At 45.5% G+C, this 22,573-nt stretch overlaps 1 protein-coding gene across 4 annotated transcripts in view; it reads right to left on the bottom strand.

The window, feature by feature from the left end:
* Positions 1 to 22,573, bottom strand: part of LOC119170723 (ETS variant transcription factor anterior open) — a 144,554-nt gene that overhangs the window by 13,644 nt on the left and 108,337 nt on the right. For 3 of the 4 annotated variants that reach the window (XM_037421965.2, XM_037421964.2, XM_075886825.1), the window contains exons 3-7: positions 13,794 to 13,901; positions 10,923 to 11,048; positions 9,449 to 9,549; positions 4,428 to 4,637; positions 3,445 to 3,501 (exon numbers count right to left, since the gene is read on the bottom strand). In XM_037421965.2, coding sequence (XP_037277862.1) covers positions 3,445 to 3,501; positions 4,428 to 4,637; positions 9,449 to 9,549; positions 10,923 to 11,048; positions 13,794 to 13,901 — 602 coding nt within the window. The remainder of the gene's footprint in view (positions 1 to 3,444; positions 3,502 to 4,427; positions 4,638 to 9,448; positions 9,550 to 10,922; positions 11,049 to 13,793; positions 13,902 to 22,573) is intronic. The other variant, XM_037421966.2, reaches the window with a different exon arrangement.

Here is a 22,573-nt window from a genome sequence, read left to right as displayed (position 1 = left end):
TCTTATGCAAAGACGCACCTGACAAAATAAGCTTTTTTCCGAAAAAGCTACGAAAAGTAGAGAGCGCGTCAAGTATGAAGCTACGACTTTTCCACTGAAAATTATATGGCAATATCTAGAGAGGCATATATTAAAGTTCTGCCAACTTGTTTAAACACTCAAAAGTTTAGCAAGCAACCAAGACGACCACTGGGAAGCAGGAGAAGCGGGATGCCGAATGGTACGCGCGTAACAAAGTCAAGCAAGATAAATGATGTTTATTATCTATGAATGACTAGGCAATTTAAGGCAGCATGAAGACATGTGGCCCATAACAGCACAATAAAACAAAAATGAAGAATAAAAAATGTAAATGATTGCAAGGTGCTTGGCTGATTAAGGAAAATAGCTTGAAAGACGTATTTTCGTTAATTGCAGTGATGCTATCATGCATTTAGAAGGAAAAAGAAGGCGGGCAGGAAGGCTGGTAAATACGAAACTCTTCGTTTGGGTAACTTCAGGGCGTAAAATGATAATTCAATGTACAAGCAAGGTGTGCTGTCTACCAATAAAGGCAAGTGAAGTTATCAGGAGCTGGTACTTTGATGATCAGTGGAATGCAGCATTTTTATATACACCAATAATCAAACCTTGCACTATTATATAGTCACTGGTGCTTGTGTAAGCTCTTGAATAAACTCATCACATTTTGCATGTAGACTTAACAGAGCAATCTGAAATGATAGTGCATCTTGCAAAGCATTTCGGCATATGTGCCAAGCAGTGCTAGCCCTTTTCTGTGCTTTAAACTTACTCACACCAAAGTAAAGAAAGAAAGGCATGTGGAAACAATATTGTACGAATGAAGCCAAAAAAAGCATGAGATCAGTTTCACGTTTTAAATCAAAGTTGGAACCAACACTCAACATCCTCACGACATTTGTCATTGTTGTTACCCTTGCTCTGATCACACACATGCTGTTTTGCTGCAGTGCTAGTTGCTCCTCTGTCTCCTTTCTTAGGGTTTATATGTATGTGTGCAAGATTTAACCCTGCAGGTGTTGACCCTAACTACACAACTTGCAGCAACTGTGGCAAATGGAGAACATTCTCCGCGCCAAATGTTGTGCAATGATTGCCAGTCTATAGGGTTTTTAAAGCTGCCGAGTCGGTATATGCACCAACAAGCTTGCAGTAAAAATGCTGTGTTTCATTTACCCTCTGTTGCAGTAGCAATCTTGGAGAGAACCTAAGCAATAGGATTGCAAGTTACATCACGTAAGCAATTATAAGAGCCTATGGTGTCCTATTCTTGTGTGATGATTTATGCACACGAACTTAGCTGATATGTTAACTTGTGTGGTAGCAATTTTGCACCGCAATAATTTTTTAAAACAAATATCTTGCAAAGTAATTAAATTTAAGAAAAAGTGGTGAAAAGGAAATCATTCTTTAGGAGTGGGAGAGCTGTCTGGAACACCGGAGAGAAGTTGTGTGGGATGTGTGTTGTTCAAGGTGATAGCGGTTGGGTTCTGCACTGAAGCCAATTAACAGGTTTGAGCTGTATACGGGCTTAAATAATAAGAAACACACACCCACCCCTTTTTTTAGAGGAAATACCTGTCAAATTAGCCTGAAGCTGTGCCAGTTGCTGAAACCCAAGTGCCAGACTGCTGTTACACAGGCACTGCCAGCGCCTTGCTGTAGATGCATTGCAATATGCGAGTGTCAACCCAGATGTAACATGAACTTTGTTATTCGGGAATTCGGTGTAAAGGTTGATTGTAAATGACCGTGCTTTTTTATATACGAGTTATTCACCCATTCCTTCCTTCATTGCTTTTTTTGTTATATATACATATATAACAAAAGCATCTTATGCAAGCAAACGGTTACGTTAACCTTGTCAGCGAGTGATTGCTGATGCAAATGGTCAATCTCACGAACATAAAAATATAGGAGGATCCTTGAGCTTCGCCTTAAAGAACAGATTGCAATAGCGCTATTGGGCCTCGTGCGCATCACCTTCTGAATTGCTCGCCAGCTTCAGTTCTTGATACATGCCTCAACCGTGCTGTGAAGTAACAAACAACTGTGCGTGTCAACTTGGCTGTTTCAAAGTATCATTGAATGCCTACTGTGAGCAGAGTTGTTAAGTGCCCATTGCGGCATAGTTATTCCTTTTGCGAATCAGCTAAGAGCCCACTATGTGTCTGCAGGGCAATACACAAACCTATGTAGCTGTTCACTTTGCTGATGCTTCTGTTACTGACAATGATTAAACATACCTGAATGCTTTGTAATGGATGGGCCTTTAAAACAGTCACTCAGAGCTCAATTGACATCGTTCAATGCCTGGCACGATTCTATAGGCTTCTGCCATATGTGATGCGTCAAGGAGACTCCCTCCACTACATGACATTCATTGACTGTTTTTTCCCAAAGCAGTTTGAACAACTGTTGTGGCTGTGTGGTAGAACACTCGCTTGCCACGCAGACAACCTGTGCTCATTCCTCGCTCAAACCCAGAAATTTTTGTTATTCATTTTATTTGCATCCTTCTCCATTTTTTAGTCGCGAACAAGATGATGGTTTCTCGCTCACACCCAACGATGCCCACGACAACAATGATTCACCATGTCTTGATTGATATTTGAGGTTTATCATCCCAAAACCACCATACTATCATGAGAGACGCCATAGTGAAGGGCTACAGAAATTGCTACCACCTGCAGTTCTTTAATGCGCACCCAAATCTGAGTACACGGGCTGACAGCATTTCCGCCTCCATTGAAAATACAGCCGCCACAGCCGGGATTCGATCCCGCGACCTGCGGATCAGCAACCGAGTGCCTTAGCCATTAGACCACCACGGTGGGGCACCGATTGCCCATGTCAATGCTGACACAGCAGAATTTCTGCGAAGCGAGCTTTTTAGCACTCTCTAGTCAATATGGGACATAGTGGTATGATGCACATTTGAAAGCACCTCAATGTGATCCAAGAAAACTTGTGAATTTAAGCACTACCTTTCTATGTGGTAGGTGACTAACAAGCTCATGGCACCTTCTCTATCTAAAGAATATACCAAAGACCTTATAACATTAAAGCTTTTTCCTAATTAGTGATATCCTGCCTACAACTCTTCTGCCACAAGCATATTTTTTATTTCATTATATATATAAGAAAAATTCTTGCGTGAGAGGTGAACTTTGTTTCCTTTTATGACTGTAAGCCCGCTGAAAGCTACACAGGAAAATGGCAAGAAAGCGATGCACCACGCAACAGTGGCGTCGCCGCACACTAGGGCCTTGAACATTTTCTTTTTTTGTTGAACATGATGGCTGCTACTTCTGGCTCAGAGATGCATGTGGCAGCACTTGATGGTGCCTGCAGTACCTACACAATGCGGCCATAAGGCCACCAAGATTTTCCGCAGGCACCGTTCATGAAACTAGCCAATACCTTTCTCGCCTGCTTCCTGCGTAGTTGGGCCTGCTCTCTGCGTAGCTGGAGACGATGCTGCGAAGGAAAGAGCAAGCCATTTTTGGCCGTTTTTGATACGAAATTGTAAATTACCCACTGCACGCAGTGCACTAATGTTTAAATCACAATCATTGGAGCCTCGGCTACAGATTGGCAACATTTTAAGCCCCTAAACTGCCTTGAACATAACCCCCCTCAAAGGACAAGAGGCTTTACTGCACAATATCAGATCAGAATTCAAGGTAGTATTTGCACTAATATCGTCAATGTGAAAGTATTTCTTTGTATCCAATAGTGCATCCGTGAATACCCCTGGCACTACTTTAGGAGTTTGCATAGTGCACGAAATCCGATGTCCAAGACACAAAAATGCCAGAGCTGCAAGTTGTCACAGTGGTGTGCGTGTCGGCTAGCAAGTGTACATAGCTGGATGGGCAAATGTTGAAACTCTGCTTAGGTGGACACCGAGAGTTGTTTTTCGTTAGCACCGTACTACAGCATCGCAAGTTTCATGACATGATACAGCAAAACTGTGCTTGTACCGGACATTCACGAGAATGACTGCACTGCCTTAAAGCGGGCGCACTCTGTTCCAGAGAAATACCAAGTTCACAGCCACATGATTTACTGATTGATGTTATGACAGTTACAAACTCCATGCCTCTATGAAAATGCAAGTCTTTTTTGAGGAAATCGTTTTTCTGAGAAAAATCAACACAGCCAAAAATCTCTTTTGTTCCTTTCAGATGAGAAAGCCTGACAAAGCCACCTTTGTGCAGCCAGAGGGAGGGACAGAGAGCGATGGAAAGCCATCTGACTCGACCGTCACCAACACCTCATGCCCATGAGACACAAGCCAAGACTCAAAAAGCCGAGACCTCAAAAGTGTTGCTGTAAGCCGAGAGCTCAAAAAGTGTTGCTGCAAACAAACGCACTATGCAAGAAGAGAGAGTTGTAAGTACCTGCTTGTCCACTAGCAGGGGTGTAGCCGCGAGGGACGGAGGTGGAGAGGAGTTTTTGGCAGAGGCAAATCCTCCATTGGACGCTGGTGTGCTGCTGCCAGCCTGCATGCCAGCGGAATCACTCTGGACGCTCTCGCCACCCGAGCTGGGGTCCGGGCTCAGGATCACAGTGCTGTCTACCTCTGCTGACAGCGGAGACACCTGCAGGGGCTAAAAAAAATAGAAAGAAAAAGAAGAGCTCAGAGTCAATATGTGCAGTGGTAGGCATTGCAGCCTTTATGTATCAATGCTATTACTGCATAAAGTGTGACTGGTCCAAATTCTCTGTTGATGCTCCCTACTAGTAATAACTTGATTGAAGTGCATGTGGATGGTCTTTCTTACATGGTGTTAGATGATACTGGAGCTCTGGTCTCTATAATAAGTTCTCATTTCAGTCTTCGCCCCAAAAAAGTACCAACACCTCCCGCAACTCGAGCCGTTCGTATCGCTGATGGTGGCACTGTAGCCGTCATTGGAATTTCGTACCACTCGTGTAAGCCTTGCTTGCCACCATGTTCCTGTTTTATTTACAGTGCTCTGAAATTGTGCTCATGACCTCATCTTTGGGATGAACTTCCTGTTTATCCATTCTGCCCTGATCAACTGTTCTGCCAGTACTCTCTGTTTAGAACTTCCCCTTCTTCCAGTTTCTCACTCAGAACTCCGAAACACCCTCTGTACCACAGACTTCATTTGGATACCAGCTAAAGCCCTCACTTTCATTGAATTGGCAACAACCTTCACCGTGCTTGACGGTGATTATATGGCCACGCCTTTTCCTGGTGTTCTCCTGGCATGTGACATCACTGTGCCACACTTCGTCGTAACCATAGCCTCTAACATGTCTCCCTGTCATCAATTTTAGGTTTAAGAAGAAAATACTACCCCAAGGAATCTTGCTCGCCCCGCTACGACCTTTAATAGAAAATTACGCTACCACTCATTTGCTCACACCTATGCTCTAATTTTTCAAGTAGCCCGCAGGATGCCCCAGGCCTCAATGCGGCCTTAAACCCCATGATCCCCCTGGAACTCAAACCTGAGCAATCAGACGCCCTATGCCACCTTCTGGCTTCATATCGCGACATATTCGACATCGACAGCCGTCCATTCAGCCAGAGTTCACTCGTAAACCACCACATCAACACTGGTGATTCTCTTCCTCTTCACTGCCAACCATGCCGCGTGTCTGACGCAGAGCATAAGGTAATTCAACAAAAAGTTCACAAGATGCTAGTCAAAGAAATTAGTGAAACCTCCTCAAGCCCTTGAGGGTCTCCCGTAATGCTCCTTAAAAAGAAAAATGACACATGTCATTTCTGCATTGATTACCGCCATCCTAATCAAACCATGAAAAAGGATGTTTACCCTTTTCCCCCGCATTGATGACGCTCTCAACTGTCTCCACAGTGTGCGATACAGTGGACTCCTCTTAAACGGAACACGAAGGGGCAAGAAAAGTTGTTCCATTTATGAGAAGTTTCATTTAGGCAAAGCCCACAAAATGAATGAAATATGACTTTATTTCAAAAGCACCAACTGTGGCTGACTAAAAGAAAAAATATTTTGAAGTATATACATTACTACTATAGTTGATTACAAAAAAAACTTTGCCAATATTACTGACTCGGAAAAAAAGAAGTGATAACAGTTTGCTTTGCTTTGTTCAAGCATTTTCTCACAAATTAAGACTGTATGGCCGAAAGGCTGGGCAGAAAATCTGTGCCACCATCATGTTCAAAGTAGCGCTGCAACAAGATCACAGCATCTGTTGCTGCACTGTCTGCCACTGCAATGGGTTCCGGATCACACACCATCTCATCTCCACTTGAACACGGCTCCTCATCTCGAACTTCAGCAATAAGTTTCTCAAGACGGCCCTCGCGGCATGTGGCGACGTTTTCATCAAGTGTTTCATAGTCCACTCGCGTGAAAGAAGTAGACTGTGTCACCTGACTAACATCTTCAACTTTTCGCTATCGTCCATGTTAGCACCTACTAGCACCGTAATACAATCTTTGCCTCGCTTTCCTCCCGCATAAGTTTTGCCCTTGTAAGCAAGTCTTAGTAAGAAGTGCTCAGTAAAATGACCCCATTTCTTCAACATTAAACTTGTCCCATTGATCATAGGCTTCCGAAATTTCTTGCAATCTCCCCTGTTGTCAGTGATTACAAATATCTCTATTTACAGCCGCACTTTTTCCAGAGACTGTCTTAAAGACAAGACCATGCCGCTTTTTAAAATGGCTCAGCCAGCCATCGCTCACCCGGAAGTCCTCGATCCCCATTCGAGTAGCAATCTTTTTAGCCTTCTGTTCTAAAATGGGGCCGCTGATCGGGAAGTTCGCACTGCGCCCTCGCTTGAACCGGAGGAAAAGAACATCTTCGAATTCTTTGTATGCCCTCGTTCTCATCCACATTCTGTCCGTAGCGAAGTTACCAAGCTTTACAGCTTCCTCAATCTTGATTTTGTTCTTGAGTATCCTCAACAACGTGGACTTGAGAATATTGATCATTTCGCAATATCTGTCTTCGAAAGGTTCTTTGGTCAAGTTCTTCAATGATATTTAATTTCGTTGTGAGTGAAAGTGCAATGTGCTGCCGTTTTTTCGGTTCCATCTCAAGTTCACGACGAGACGTCGATCGCTGCTCAGCGTGCGCAAACATGTGCAATCGCTGGATTGACTTGGCTAGGCTAGCTTCGGTATATGTTTCATGGTGGCAAGACTGCCGTGGCCACTTCTGCCGTTGATGGATTTTTGCCCGTTTTAGTTTCATTTAACCGATGTAAGCGAAAAAACATAATGTTTCGATTACACGAAACTTTTATCATTAAATATATAGAGACCAAACAAATGTGCCTAGATAGTTTCGTTTATGCGACTTTTCCGTTTAACTTAGTTTCGTTTAATGAGAGTCCACTGTACTTTTCTTGAGTAGACCTATGTTCTGGCTATTGGCATATTGGAGTGGACAAGAAAGACCAAGAAAGACCTGAGTTTGTAACTCCCGACGGCCTATATAAATTCAAGGGTATGCCCATTGGGTTATCCAATGCCCTAGCCACGATCGAGCACATGCAGGGCTTACTGCTACAAGGGTTCAAATGGTCAACACGCCTTTGCTACCTGAACGACACCCTTGTATAGATCGCCAACATTGGAAACCCACCTTCAGTGTTCACCTATTCTTGACATCTTTGGCACTGCTAGCCATGAATTAAACTATTTGAAGTGTCCCATTGGCCACCGGCAGATTACAGTGTTGGGCTACCTTGTCGACGCATCAGGTGTGCAGTCGCACCGGGAGAAAATTCGTGCAGTCCGAGTTTTCCCGTACCCCAGCCTGTCAAAGACGTCTGGAGTATTGTGGGACTTTGCTTCTATTTCAGAACGTTTGTGAAAGATTTGGCAACAACCACTCGACCACTCATTGACCTTCAGTAGAAAGACACAACTTTAACGTGGCATTTTGCTCAAGCTGCTGCTTTTCTCACCTCATCACACTTCTGACCTATATTGGTCCACTTTGATCCACCCGCTTTGATAGAAGTCTGAACCGATGCTAGTGGTCACAGGATCAGAGCCCTCTTAGCCCAACGTCAACAGGGACATGACCGAGTTAACGCCTCCACTAGTCGCCTTCTCATAGCTGCGAGCGCAACTATTCCATTGCAGAGTGTGAATGTCTAGCTCTTGTTTGGGCAATCTCAAAGTTTTGCCCATATTTTTATGGCACGAATTTCTCTGTAATAACAAGGCACAAGCTCACTATGTTGATCACGTACCTGCAGACATATGGACTAACGGAGCATCTGAATTGAGTATTACAAGCATGTTTGCGAAGTATGTTTCTTCCAACGACTCCGACTGAGACTTTGCTTTACCATATGTGACCTTTGCATACAATTCTTCACGTCATGACACTGCTGCTTACTCTCCATTTTTTCTGTTGTTCAGCGAATTACCTACATTAACCCAAGATACAGTCATCCTATCTGCCCCAGCACCTACCAGCGAATATGCCCTTCAGAACGCTATCACTCGCACTGCCCACGCACGTGAAATCGCTCGTACTCGCCTTCTGGCCTCTGAAGAGAACCAACGACATTTATACAATCAACGGTACCGAGACACGCACTTCTTGCCTGGTTATTTGGTCCTGCTGTGATCCCAGACCCGTCAAGTCGGCATGTCGGAAAAACTGCTTTCTCGCTACACAGGTCCATACTGAGTCCTTCATGCAGTTACTCCAGTGACATATGATAAATGAAACTGCCCTTGACACCTCATTGCCTACATCTGCCCCAAAGGCCACCGTTATCATACATGTGGCAGGTTTGAAGCCCTACCACTCTACCGACGACACTGACATCTATATACCCAGAGCCGGCACTTCTGCTGCCAGGGATTATGCTACATGCATACTGATATTTTCTGGGACGATGTCCGTGTGCACCTGACAAAAAAGATGAAGGGCCATCTCCACTCAGTCACTGATAAACCTGGTCATGCCACAACTGCTGGTTATAATATATTTTGTTTACAGCCTCACCAATCTAACGTCTCTTTTCTCACGTAACACTATGTTATGCGGTACGACGTGCTCACGCAACCTTTCCAGTTGTCCCAGTCTTCACAATCTCCCGGATACATTTAACGCTTCTACACAGTGCATGTTATTAGCAAACCAGTTGTGCAGAGCTTTACATATTGCAGGAAGAATCAAGAAACGAAAGAATTGTGCACCGTTTGTTTTGTAATCTGAACTACAAAGAGAACCTATGTAAATTTTTCAGAAAGCAAGCTTTGCCCACTGAAGAAAGATCCATATTCAAGCTCCACTTATGCAACCCTTTTAATATGCTTTTTTTCATAATGCCTTTCTTGCTGTCAGACAGTGAAACCAACGAATAAGATATGTGGATAAAAGTTGCTGCCAACTGATTTGAAAAGAAACGCTTAAGAATGACTATTCACCTGGGTGTAAGATGTCGGGTCCTGCAGCAACACCTGGCCATACCCCTGGATATCTCTTGTGATGACAGTGCTTCGAGGCACAGATCCATTGCCATGTGTACCTGAGAAGGAGCAAACAAACCCATGGGTGAGTTCTCACTGTACGCGATCAGATTATGCAGTTATACTTTATTGATATGGCCAATACTGTTACCACAAATAAACTTGCAGTCTTGTTCCCTCAAGCTGTAGCCTACCATAATTTAGCTCCCACTCAAATATCGTGCTCATAATCATTGCAGCGTTTCGTAATGTTGATGTTCTCCGACAGAGAATTTCAAGATGAGGTACTAGCATACGAAGACGTAGAGATGCATTTCCACAATGATTGCCTATAGACAAACAAAAGCCATGGCAGTAACAACTGTACAATGGCACGGTAACGGGATAGATAAAACCGGGGACATGTGTCAAAATGTCAACAGAGGAATAGATAACAAGCCACTCGATTGCCAGTGTGGGATATGTTTGCGGCAGAACACCCCGAGCATCACAGGATAACTATCACGATTAACAATTTGCCCCCAATTTTCAATAATGGCAGTTTAACTGTTCAGCTTACGAGTCGGTTGCCCTTCATTCTGCCATTACAACTCACAAACTTGCTCTAGAAGGGTACCAGTGCTAGGTGAAACTTAGTGCCAGTGTGAAGAATACGCATAGAACTACGGAAAAGACAATACCACAACTTCTATAGTGTCATCTACTTTCTAGATTAATTCAGCAGAACCAACACCATGATTGATATGTGGGGTTTAACGTCCCAAAACCACTATATGATTATGAGAGACGCCGTAGTGGAGGGCTCCGGAAATTTAGACCACCTGGGGTTCTTTAACGTGCACCCAAATCTGAGCACACGGGCCTACAACATTTCCGCCTCCATCGGAAATGAGAACCAACACCATATCTTTCATAATAAAGATTCAAACTAAATATGCATGCTACCATTTCAAAGCAGTAAACATGGTATTCACTTCAGCAAAGGCTATATGCTAACTATTTCAATAGAGATGTTCCTATTATGTAACATTCAGTATGTAAAAGCATGAACCAAAGATTGTGTCCCTCGTTACCAGGGCATTTCCGCAAGCATATAATATGACAACAGCAATCACAAGCTGATAACTCACTTTCAACTGCGGATGCGTTATTTGAAGGTTGCAGGATCAGTCCCTGCCAGCGGCAAGTTCACTTTTCTTTTTTTTTTACATTTAGATTACACTTAGTAGTTCTAATAACATCTCTTACATTTTCTTGGGCATCACTGCCTATTGTTATTTCTCGATAATATTGTGTCTAAAAAAAAAAGATGAGCTTTAACTTATTACTTTTTTCCTTCAAGTACTAAACAAGAAAGGCGCAAAAAAAGTTAATATTGCAGTAAACATGAGCATAAGGTGAGCTTAGAAGGCCAACCACGAGAGAAACTGACCATTGGTGAGCCGGGCCGTGTGGAGAGCCCTATGTAACAGGAGCTGGAGGGCATTGAATAGGACGTCTCCCGCCTTTGGGGCTCGCTCCAGAAAGTCGGCCTTGGACAGTAGGCACAGTGCCTTTCCTGCACAAGAAAGGCATAGCCAGTCTCGTGAGCACAACAGTGAGCCTGTCATGACAAAAAACTTCTCGTCTTGCACCTCATTAGTTTGTTACGGTGGGCAAACAAGATCATACCACAAAGCCATCTTGATCATGGTGTTAGCCACATTAAAGGGAAAGCATCTCATTACCATTCGACAGCTCAATAAAGCTGATGTTTACAAGTTATTCAATACTGCTGTTTCATTCCTCGACAACATTAAATGCAACATATGCCACATTATCTTGCAGTACAGAAATGAAATTACCTTGAATACCATGAGGCGGTGTTCCCCTTAAATATGTAGTATTACCCTGTGCAGAAAACACCCCTTTTACAACCACAGCAGGAACAGAGGTGCAAAGTACTTCATGACCGATAGTACTCCAAAATTTTTTTTGATAACTTTCACAAACGTAACATGTAAAATTACAATTGTGGACAAAGCAAAATCATTTTAAATTCAGAGAGCAATAAAGCTTCAAACTTGCATGCCTTTATTGTTTTTGTGACTCTGTTAAATTGAAGATGTGCCAGCTAGCACCACGGGAAACCATCCTGAGCATCTATTTCTAAACTAGAAAAGTTATATATAGGGTGTAACATTAAATCTTGGATTCATAGAACTCTGGCAACAAATTTAGATCAGGCATTGAAAAAAGTGCAACATAAATTATTACAAGAAAATAATAAGTCTGAATGTGTGCTTGTTGACTGATGGAAAACTGACTGGTTGAATCGCTTATTCAATTTGTGGAGGAGTGCAACATTTGGCCCAGTGCCAGGCTGCGTGCCAAAAAGTTTGCTCACAGCTAGTCTCACACACCATTTAATGCAATTACACCCCATCCCGCTTCTCAGTGAGGTCAAGGTCATGTGCTTCACACTGTGTAAATTCCCTCTCAAAGGTTCAATCTGAGCCCTTTCAATCACACTGAGGACATTACCTTTAACAAAATTTTTATGAAGAGCACAACCTTAATCTACAGATTGCAAGAACATTTCATCTATGCTTATTTTCTGTTAAAGAGAACGATATTGTACTTTAACAATGGATCTCTTCAAGCTGTATGTCTGGCCACAAACCTTTCACGAAAACTCGCCTAGCTCTCGCATCAGGGTACGTTGCCTGGCAAACAACGTGCACATCTGTGCCTAGCAACCCATTGGAGACAGAAAAGGAGGAGGATAGGAGAAGTGCAGAGGAGGAGGAGAATAATAAGTAAGACAAACTAAAATCTCTTGCTGAGGCTGGATTCCGGGTACCAATGGTTTAAAGGCAAGTGCCGTAACATCTCTGTTATCCAGGCATGCTAGTGGAGCAAGAACTTATAGAAACAATGCTATATATTGTTCAGGGCAAGAGAACGAAAACGAGAGAAAGAGAAAAGAAAGACAGAGAGACAGTAAGAAAGCAAAGCTTTGCTATGTATAGTACAGTATAGAAAAGGGTTTTATTGGTGGATATGTGGGGTTTAACAAGCCAAGATCACTATGTGATTGTGAGAGACACCATAGTGGTGTCTCTCACAATCACACTATATTTTTTCATGCTCTTCAGCACAAATATGCTAAGCGTGAGAGTACTAGCTCGCAATTTCCTTATCAAGAAACAGCGCAGCAGTGCAATGTACCAAGAACGTAACAAGTACAAGTGCTGTGATTGTCCTCGTTCCCTTCTTTATACGCTGACCACTGTAGTAATTTCCCTGAACACAAATCTGTCATTCTATGAGCAGCCATAATAACTTACACTTATAAAGAATTTATCTTGCTACACTTGCAGTGAATCTGGGTGGGTGGCACGCGCGCATCATGTAGGCTTGCAGCGAGCAAAAACGGCAAGCTTGCTTCGCCACATAGCGCAATCTTCTTTCATGGGCGTCTGCCATATATGCGACTTCGGTTACCTTCCTCCCCTTTTTCCAGCATAGCCACACAGAGGGTAAAATTTAAGACAATATTATGAACGTTTCCCGGAACTGTATCGCACTACGCACCTTAATTGTGTAGACGGCGCGTGCCATGCTGAGAAGTATATCACTGCAGCTAGCTGGCTTTCAGAAACTAACCTTCAAGCTGTTTTACCTGCTGCATGTACTTCACATCTAACAATCAGCACCGCTTTCTACAAATTGCTAATGTTTAGACTTTGTGCGAAACTGCTAGACATTCCAGCGGTGAAGTAGCCCAAAACGCACCTTAAGCCAGGAAAGTAACAGCGGATGCGTGCTCTGTTAAATAGCTTTTCCATCACTTCGTGTTTACTTTATATTCTACATACGACGTCCGAAACTGAGAGCGCTCGCAAAGTTCCAACGTGCTTTCTTAAAAGAGTCGCCCTGAGCCATGCGTAATCAGGACGCCTCGATGCCAGCGTTCCTTCGAAAATGATAGTGACACACATGGTGACACCGTTAACCACACCACCGCCATATTTGGTCAACCGGTGGAGCTTATAGGGCGGGGTGATGTTGCCATATTTATTCCAACACAAGGCGCTAGCTATCTACTATGACTAGCCATAACCATGCACGAAAGAACGCTAGCATCGATGAGCGTAGCCGGACTGAAGGGACGTGCCGGAACGCCCACGCGTCTCTCCAGTCCGGCCATGGATACGCAAGGCCCTGCATCTATGACTCCACGCTGCTGATGTATACGTCATTCGACAGCGCCAAAGTATCTGTATTTCCATGTGTTACACGCTCTCATACATGCACTCACCATTCATGTGGAAGTTCTCGGAATCCGTGGGCACCAGGGAGAACTGTTCGGTGCACCACTCGAGCCACATGGACACGTTGTGCTTGCTCCACTGGCGCGGGTCGTTGCCTGGAATGGAGTCGCACAGAAGAGAGTTCATGGCAAAGTTGGCGGCTGCCGCCGCCGCCGCCGCTGCTGCCGCCTCGGCGCTCCTCATCGGCGCTACGGGCTCTGGGAGCGGCGCGAAACCGAAGCGCAGTCCGCCGCGGCCACCGCCGAACACCGCGCTGTGTGCGGGGCACATTCAACGCAATCCACACCGCACCGTCGATACGCGGAATGTAAGGTACGTGTGCGAATGTCTACAAGCGTGTTGTATCCCGATGTAAATAACCCACACACGACTGGCGCGATAACATTAAGAAGCGCGGTTTAACTAAAGAACGCAGAAATCCACCGTTGCGTTTGTACCTTCAATGTCTCTCGGAGGCAAATTAGAGGGCGAACAAATGTGCCGCTAGTAGAGGTGACTAGAGGGCGATGTGATTAGTGTTAGAACGACGAACAAGATCGATTGATTGCGAAATGACAGAGCTACTGCACAATCAAACAATGACACAACCTGTCGGTATATTAGCGGTCGAGGTCACGGATAACCCTCAACATCCGAACAGTTCAGCACTGTCCGTATGCACGGAGGGCGAAACAATCGGCCGGTCAAGTCGAAGAGCGAAAGTGATCCGAAGAAAAGGCGTCCAGTCCCGGAACGCTAAGTAGGCAGCGACGCAGACAGATCATAGCGTCGGCGTCCTCGCGATGTGCACGTCTTCGGTCATAGTCGAGTCACCAACAAAACAACAAAAGTAACACTCGTCGTTGATTTGCTTTGCGGCTCTGTATTCCGAGCGCCCGTTTCGACACCCGCGGTCACACAACACAACGTCTCGAGGATGAGGAAGGCGATATGACGCGTAGACTCCCGTGTATTGATGTTGCGTTCCTCAGGAGTGGGAGAACACCGACGACGACGCCGCACCGAGAACAACCGCACGCCCGATGACGCCTTCGACGAAACACCAGCTGCTGCGATGCCGCCGGTGGTGAGCGAGTGAGCTCGGCGAAGAGATCGGCGCGACCGTGGCGGTGGTTGCTGCCAGCTATTTCCTCGGGGAAACTACCGCGCACAAAAAGAAACTGCTGCACTACAGCAGAGAGAAAGGGGGGATGCCTTTCGGATCGCGCCGGTAGGAGGGGTGTTTCCTTCCCCCTTGGTCCGCTTACTTCGTTTGTTGCCTCTTGTTTCATGCTTCCTCTCTCCTCTTTCCAACTCTTTCCTCCAGGAAAAAAAGAAAAGAAAGACAGGCCCCGTAGGTAGAAAGAGAGGGAGGAGGCGCGCGTGTTAGCCCAGGTCACAGAACACGCAACCAACGAGGGTGAAAGCGGTCGCCTTGGAACGCGACGGCGACGACCAAGACCACGGTCATCCGAAGGAGAAAACAACACTAACACATAAAGCTTGGTTTCTTTCCTCAATTTTTTATTTCTTCGTCACGCTATTTCTTCCTTTTCCTTTTAATCCCCTTTTTCTTTTCTTCTCACACTTTTTTCTCGCCACCCGTTCCTTCCACACCGGGGAAAGAAAAAAAAACATCGGCGCGAAGTAGTGGTGCTACGGCCGTAGGCAGCGCGCTCGAATAATGATAACGCTCAGGACGCCGAGTGTAGGATAAAAAGAAAGAAAGAGAAGAAAACAAGATACCTCATTGAGAGAGGGAAAATCGCTGAAGCGGACGTGCAAAAACAGAAAGTGCTGAGTGGAAGAGAGAGACGGAGACGAAAGGCGGGAAAGAACAGGAGTTGATGGCAAAACCAAAATCAGATATACAAAAAGACCGGAGTCGAACAACATCCTCGCCAGTGAGCGGGAGAAAACGCACGCAATGAGACGGCCAATTGAAGAGAGAAAGAAGGCAACACAAAGAAAGTCCTGAAGGAGAATTGAAGGTGAAGGGGAGTCCACTTCCTCCAAGCAGGAGGAAGTGGCGCGCTTCCAAAGACAAGAAGGCTTACTACATTTCACTCGGCAGCTTCTTTTCTTTTGCAAAACGATATTACTCCGCGCATTCATCTTTTGTTCCTTTTTTATATAACGTGATCGCATCGCCAAGTCGACGACATCGTCATCTCGCAAAATATACGCTCTATCGTTCGTTTTCTGTGTTTTTTTGTTTCATCTCGCTCCGTACATGGTCAGCAATGCGCACTGGACGCCGGCGAGTCTCAAGGACACCAAGCAACCGAGTGTGGCGAGTCAGATGAGAGAGAAAGAAATGATGAAGGGAAATGGAAAGGAATGTTCCAAGATCAACAGGAGGAAAGAAAGTAGAAGTGGGCGGAGGAAAAAGGAAGCCGCCGGAGCCAACAATCGCCGGACATGTGCTGGCAGACGGGGACGTCAACGCATCGTCGACAACGCCTTCCCCGAGACGGCGTAGTGCGTCGAAAAAGGACCGAAAGAGCATGCGCAGTGAAACAGTGACGAGCTACACAAAAGCGTCTCGCAGCCTGTCTGCGTTGCATGTGCGTTGCAGGCGCTCTCGCTGACCGGTGAACAAGATTGCGAAAGTGCTTTCACCAGAAGCGCCATGTTGGAAATGGCACCAGCTATCTTCCAACTCCTACCTTTTTTTTTTTTTGCCCCTTCAATGCGCATCACACACACCGAAAAGAGGAGTGCTGTTTCAAGAATGTTCCGAAGAACACAGAACTTTTGATTTCATTTGATTATTATGTGTATCTTTACGTCCCAAAACCACCATATGATTATGAGAGACGCCGTAAAGGAGGGCTCCCACCATATGATTATGAGAGACGCCGTAAAGGAGGGCTCCGGAAATTCTGACCACCTAGTGTTATTTAAGGTACACCCGAATCCGAGCACACGGGGCAACAGCATTTTCACCTTAATCTAAAACGCAGCCGCCGCAGTCGGGATTCGATCCCGCGACCTGCAGGTTAACAGCCTAGTACCTCAGCCACTAGACCACAGCGGCGGGGCAACGCAAAACTTTTGAGAGGAAAGAACAAATAAAAGAAATTAGGACAAGATCAAGCCCCATTCTACATAGCCTCGGCAATCTTTTCCGGCTAATTATACGCTCGAGCGCCATGCAGGGTCAAAAGGGAGCGAAATAACCATCTGATATGCCCGAACGATACAAATACCCGCTTAATGCGAAATGATATGCCATTTTCCGTTAAAGCTGCATACGAAAGTTTACCCTGCGCGGAATGTGAGAAAACTGTGCTGTTGACTTCCCTCGCGAGGCTTAGTATACACTGCAGGAGGCCGCACACGCACTCACTGGTTTTACAGAAACCTATAAGCCGAAGCCTTCTGCGGTATAGCTATATGGCTTAACGTTTAGACGAAATGGCTAACGTCATTTCGTCGCGTGTGATCAGATTCTGTGAACCCACTACTTGCGCACATCTCCTGATATGAACAATGTATGAACACAAGAATACGAGAAAAAAAAAGCAGATCGGAGAGGCACATTTATCTACGCACGCCTTCGTCAACGCATAGCCTAACGGCTCGAGATTCATTTTACCGCGATTGAGAGTTAAACGCTCGGAAACGGGCTTAGGGCGTCCGTCTAATAGGCCGTTATCGTCAAGCGCATCTGCAGTTTCACCTTCAGTGCCACCACATCACGGGAGATAACTGTACATCACCACAACCGTTTCAACAGGATTTAGAACTCCTTCTATATATACGGTAATGTGCATACGGACGCAGGATAGACCAACCAATGAGCTATAGCGTAGCCTTGCGCATGATAATTTCAGTTCTGTTTTGCAATGTCTTGTATTCTGATGACACGCTTGCGTCTATACCGAAGTATACTTGAGGCTAAACCGTTCAAAGTTGTAGCAAACTAGGACGAACGGATGTGCAACGTGAAGATGTGTACTGCTCCTTGCAATGGCGGGTGTCCACTGAGCCATGCATGCTACTGCCGCACAGCACAGAAGTCAGCAATTTAGCTCCCTCTCTTTGTATTTCTTTTTGTTGGAGACACTTAACGGACCAGATGTCTGGAGAGAAACAAGACGTGCCTCTTCAACCTTTACGCAACGCTCCGTGTCTGTGCTATATCTATATCACTGTGATCAGGCAAGAGCTCATTGAAAGACTGTCACTGTGCAGGCAACGCGCAGCAAATTTAATCTTCATCAGCGAATATCGCCGTATACCAAGGGCAGGACTTCGCGGAATTGAAACAAGCCGACGTAATCGCCAAAGCTTTGAACAGGGAGGCTACCGAGGGGGAAAAAGGGGGTTTGAAAGGTAAGAAAAAGACGGAGCCACAGTCTTCAAAGCGCGGTAAAACGTATGCGTTTTGCAGAAGTTCGGGCTAGTTACCACGTAATATCGCCTAATTAAATGTTCAACGAGTTTACACGTAATTACGCGGCCGGTAAGTTTCGGAGGTACAGTCAGTAGACAAGGCACTGGCAAGCTATAGCTTGCCAGTGCCTTGTCTACTGACTGTATTACCTAGCTTTCAGGAGGGTGCAGACGTCGGCATATCCGTTAACAGTGTCCTGCCGAACTCTATTACGACTATTCGTAATTACGAATATTTTGCAGACATGTTACGAATGTTTCGAAATATGTGAAACCCTCAAGCGCAGCAGTGATGGGAAGGCACGGTACATCATGTGTAGCGTAGCATGCGACGTCACTGACACCTTTACCACTTGCTAATTTGCTCCTAATGGGTTATATATGCCACCTCCTCCCCCACACACACACGCACAAAAAAAATAAAGACGAGAATCGTGGGAACAATGCAGGCCTATAGAAAAGCGTCCAAGCCCAGAAACGCCCACAAAAAGAGCGGAAAGTTGAAAGCCCGGAATGGCCCACATAAAGCAGAGTCGTGTGTAAGTGAAGAGAAACAAGGATGCCTCAGATTTCAAGGTATATATGCAGCAAATGAACTAGTGCATAAAGTGTAAACTTTTGTTTCAAAGTCTTTGCAAGGCAATTTCACTACTTTTATAAACCAGAATTATGCAATTTCACTGCCTTTAGCCATCCGCAACAAGCAATTTAATCGCGTTTTAGGAGTTATATGGTCGTTGCCGCTGCGCATAGGTAGCAAGTCCCGCCTAGCATCCGTCCTTGTTGTTCAGCGATATACATGAGCATTTACAATCCCCCATAGTGTTTGTACCACAAATGGCAGAAAGCGAAGGAAGAACAAAAGCTGACGGGACGGAGGAGGGAAAGGGGTGCCCGCCGTTTACTCCTTCGTTCGATTGTCGCTGATCGCGTTGTTTTCGATGGAACGCGTTCAACGCGAACATCCCATCAGCAGCGGCGCCGGGCACAGTTGGCCCGCTTCTCCAGACACCACCAACACCGAGAGAGAGAGAGAACTTTGGTGGCGCTTCTTTTCATTTTGTCCGCGAGGATATGTATTCCAACGGCGCGGCTGAGGGCAAGCGGAAAGAAATTACCCCCGTGGGACGACGCAAAGAGAGAAAGCAAATAACAACGAACAGATCTACAACGAGGTAGAGTGGCACATGGGCAAAAGCCGGATAGCGTAAACACAACAGCAACCAGTTGACCGAGGCCGAGGGAAGTAGAGAGAGAGAGAGAGAAAGCGACGAAAGGGAAAGAGAAGGAGACAACGGGTTGAGACGGCGCGAGGTGTCGATTCCAGCGAAAAAGGGAGTCGATCGCGCAGCCGTTCCACGAACAAAATTGTGCTGTCCCGTAGCGACGCCGGTCCAGCCCCGTGACGTCAGAGTAGGGTTCAGAGCGCACGGCATCGCAATAACACGGCGCTAATCGAGGCTGCAGCGACGCGATTCGGTATGCGCGCGAGAATCGTGTTTTTCTTTTCACTTTTTTCGGGGTGGGAGAAGCGAGAGTGGCTGCCTTCATTTGCGCAAGCTAATTTACAGCGAGCTTCGCGAAGCACGTCGTGTAAATTTAAATGAAAGCGCATCGCCACTGAGTGTGCGCCTATAAACTATAATCGCAACTGCCGCTGCTGCGGGCGAATAAATCTCGAAAGCAGGAAAGTAGCCCGATAGAGGAGACACACGAGGAGGAGGGGACAGATAGATAGAGAGAGAGAATCGGAGAGTTGAACGCGAGCGAAGGTAAGTAAGGCTCATGCAGTGAAACAACTGCACCTGCTATCATCACGCACATTTTCACATTTTACGCACGTTTTTTTTTTTTTTTCACTGGCAATTAATGAGGGACGAGAAAGCAAGAGATGCGTCACGAGTAAAAAAACAAAAGAAAACAAAGCCAACGGCTTCGCAATGCCAAGGATTCCCGCCCTGCAGCCATATAGTTACAAAAATAAAACTACTTAAATAACAAGGTAAAAAGCTTTCTTACACATGCAAGGAAAACCGACTCGAAAATTAAATGTTTTTTTTACATATGTACGCGAACGCAACATTCATCCAGTACCTCCTTATCTTTTCTATTTTGCTTCTTGTTAATAATGATAATAATGATTCTCTCGACTCTTACAGTAGAAAAGTCACGATGAATATTACAAGCATACTGGCACTCGATGTTCCTGATAAGACAATATGTTTGGGCGATAGTACAAATGTGGACATATATTCTTTCTTAAATTCTCTTTTTTTTTTCGAGTGAGCAGCAAGAGCATGCCGCGGCAAACAGCAGTATACAGCCTAAGCTGTGAAACACGGGCCAGTGCACGGGGTGACCGAGAAAGCGAGAGGCTCGTCGAGAAGCCATAAATACTAAACGTCAGATCAGCCCTGTAGCAGAGGGCGTGTGGCTGACGACCACGTCCAATTTCCCGCGATTTTGGAAAACCACAAATCGCTTTACCACTTCGTCATAAGTGATGGTGATGATATCTGGTGTTTCACGTGCGAACAATGACCACGAGGCAGGCAGCGGAGGGCTCCGGAAATTTCGACCGTCAGGCGTGTTCTCTGACACTGACATATCGCGTGCACTGACATATCGCGTGCACTGACATATCGTAGAGCGGGCGGGCCTCCAGCATTTCGGCTGCATCGAAATGTGACCACCGCGAGATCGAAATCGCAACTCTCGAGCCAGCAGCAGAGTCCCGTATAACCACTGCACCGCACATGCACGATAAGCTGACGCTACATAACACGCACTGTACGCTCGTCTAATATGCCGATCGAATGCAGTGGGGTGGCAACGCACTCGTGGTTTCAGGCAGTCGCTGCGCATCGTGTACGTGACTTGGATCGCTTCTCAAATTATGGACAATTCCTTCAGGCACGACGCTCTTCCAGCTCATATTCACACCCGCTCATAACGCTAACAGTCAGCTGGGACAATTGACGTAAACGATGTAATCGGATAACGAAGAGCATCGTTTGCACTGCGACTCATTAACCGAAAGTGACCCGCGCGTTCACACTTGCGGTAAAACGCACGCGATAAGCCGCCACTGCGCTGCGGTGCCTGTTCATCTGCAGGCCAACCGTATAACATCCACGGTGGTTTCGGTGTAGCGATGCGTGCTCTCTGACACATGTGCGCGCTTCTAAGAGACTATTAATAGTGCGAACCTTTAATCCTTGAGCCGCACTGCGAGCAACGTACGCAAACAAATTAGCTCGGAAAAGCCTTTCCTTTTTCTTTTTTTTTTCTGCGCGCCAGTTTGGTCAACAAGTCTCTCGCAGCTCTTCCGTTGTAGCAGCGTCGCCATAGGAAAATACGTATCGCCAAAAGCTTACCGCCACGTTTTCAGTCAGGAAACAGCGCGGTGAAAACAAAGACAAAGCAAGGAACGTGAAACGAGCGACACGAAGCGCTCGCGACCATCGTGTCACTGGAAAACCTTAGCCTATAACGGGGACTAAACATTGAGCAAATGACGCTATCCACGCGATGTTAAATTTCAGTTCTAGGGAGTGGCCAGCGCAACATGCGCATAAACGAAATTCAACCGCAGCACTCCTTCAGAATGAATGTTCTTCGTTTTCAATCAACGTGCGTTCTGACGAAGAACTGATGGTATGGACGATATACATAGCCGCTGTTTGGGAACTTTACATTAACTGCCGTAACTTTAATTTTCTGGTCCAAATGTATTGCGAAGACCTTCCAAACGTATTTTTTCGACCTACCGCTATCATTACGATGATAATAATAAGCGAGAACAATAGAGAGAGGAGGGAGAGCGGGAGGGAAAGGACAGATGAGCCGGCTGATTTGTCAGGCGCCATCCTATATACTAAAGGCAGGTCAGCGCAAGTTCCAATAACGTATGCCAGTGAAATTCTCACGCAGTCCATACACAGTCACAAAACACCAAGGCTATCATACGTGGGCATAGACCACGCATAGCTAGCGCGCCTTCCTTCTTATGCAGGACAGGGATTGAGCATGTATACGAACGTGCATGAACGATAATCTCCACCCTTGGCGTTTTCAGAGAGATAATATATTTTAGATACGGGATACATGCAATACCACCTAATGCCAACACGGAGTATGAAAAAAATATAATGATTAAAAACAGATATATAGAAACTGTAAACGATGTACCCGACGTTACATGCACAAGAAAAAAAGAAAGAAAATAATTTAAAAAGAAAGAAAGAAAGAAAGAAAGGAAGAAAGAAAGAAAGAAAGAACGAACGAACGAAAGAAAGAACGAAAGAAAGAAAGAAGAGGCACCGCTTCCAAAAGAGAAGGCGCGAACAAGTGATGTAATCGACGAGCATCGTGGCGCCAACCTTTC

This window comes from Rhipicephalus microplus, chromosome 2 (assembly GCF_043290135.1).
Source record: "Rhipicephalus microplus isolate Deutch F79 chromosome 2, USDA_Rmic, whole genome shotgun sequence".
NCBI classification, from domain to species: Eukaryota; Metazoa; Arthropoda; class Arachnida; order Ixodida; family Ixodidae; genus Rhipicephalus; species Rhipicephalus microplus.
The sequence above is the reverse complement of the archived record's forward strand: the minus strand, read 5'-3'. Positions and strand labels throughout refer to the sequence as shown.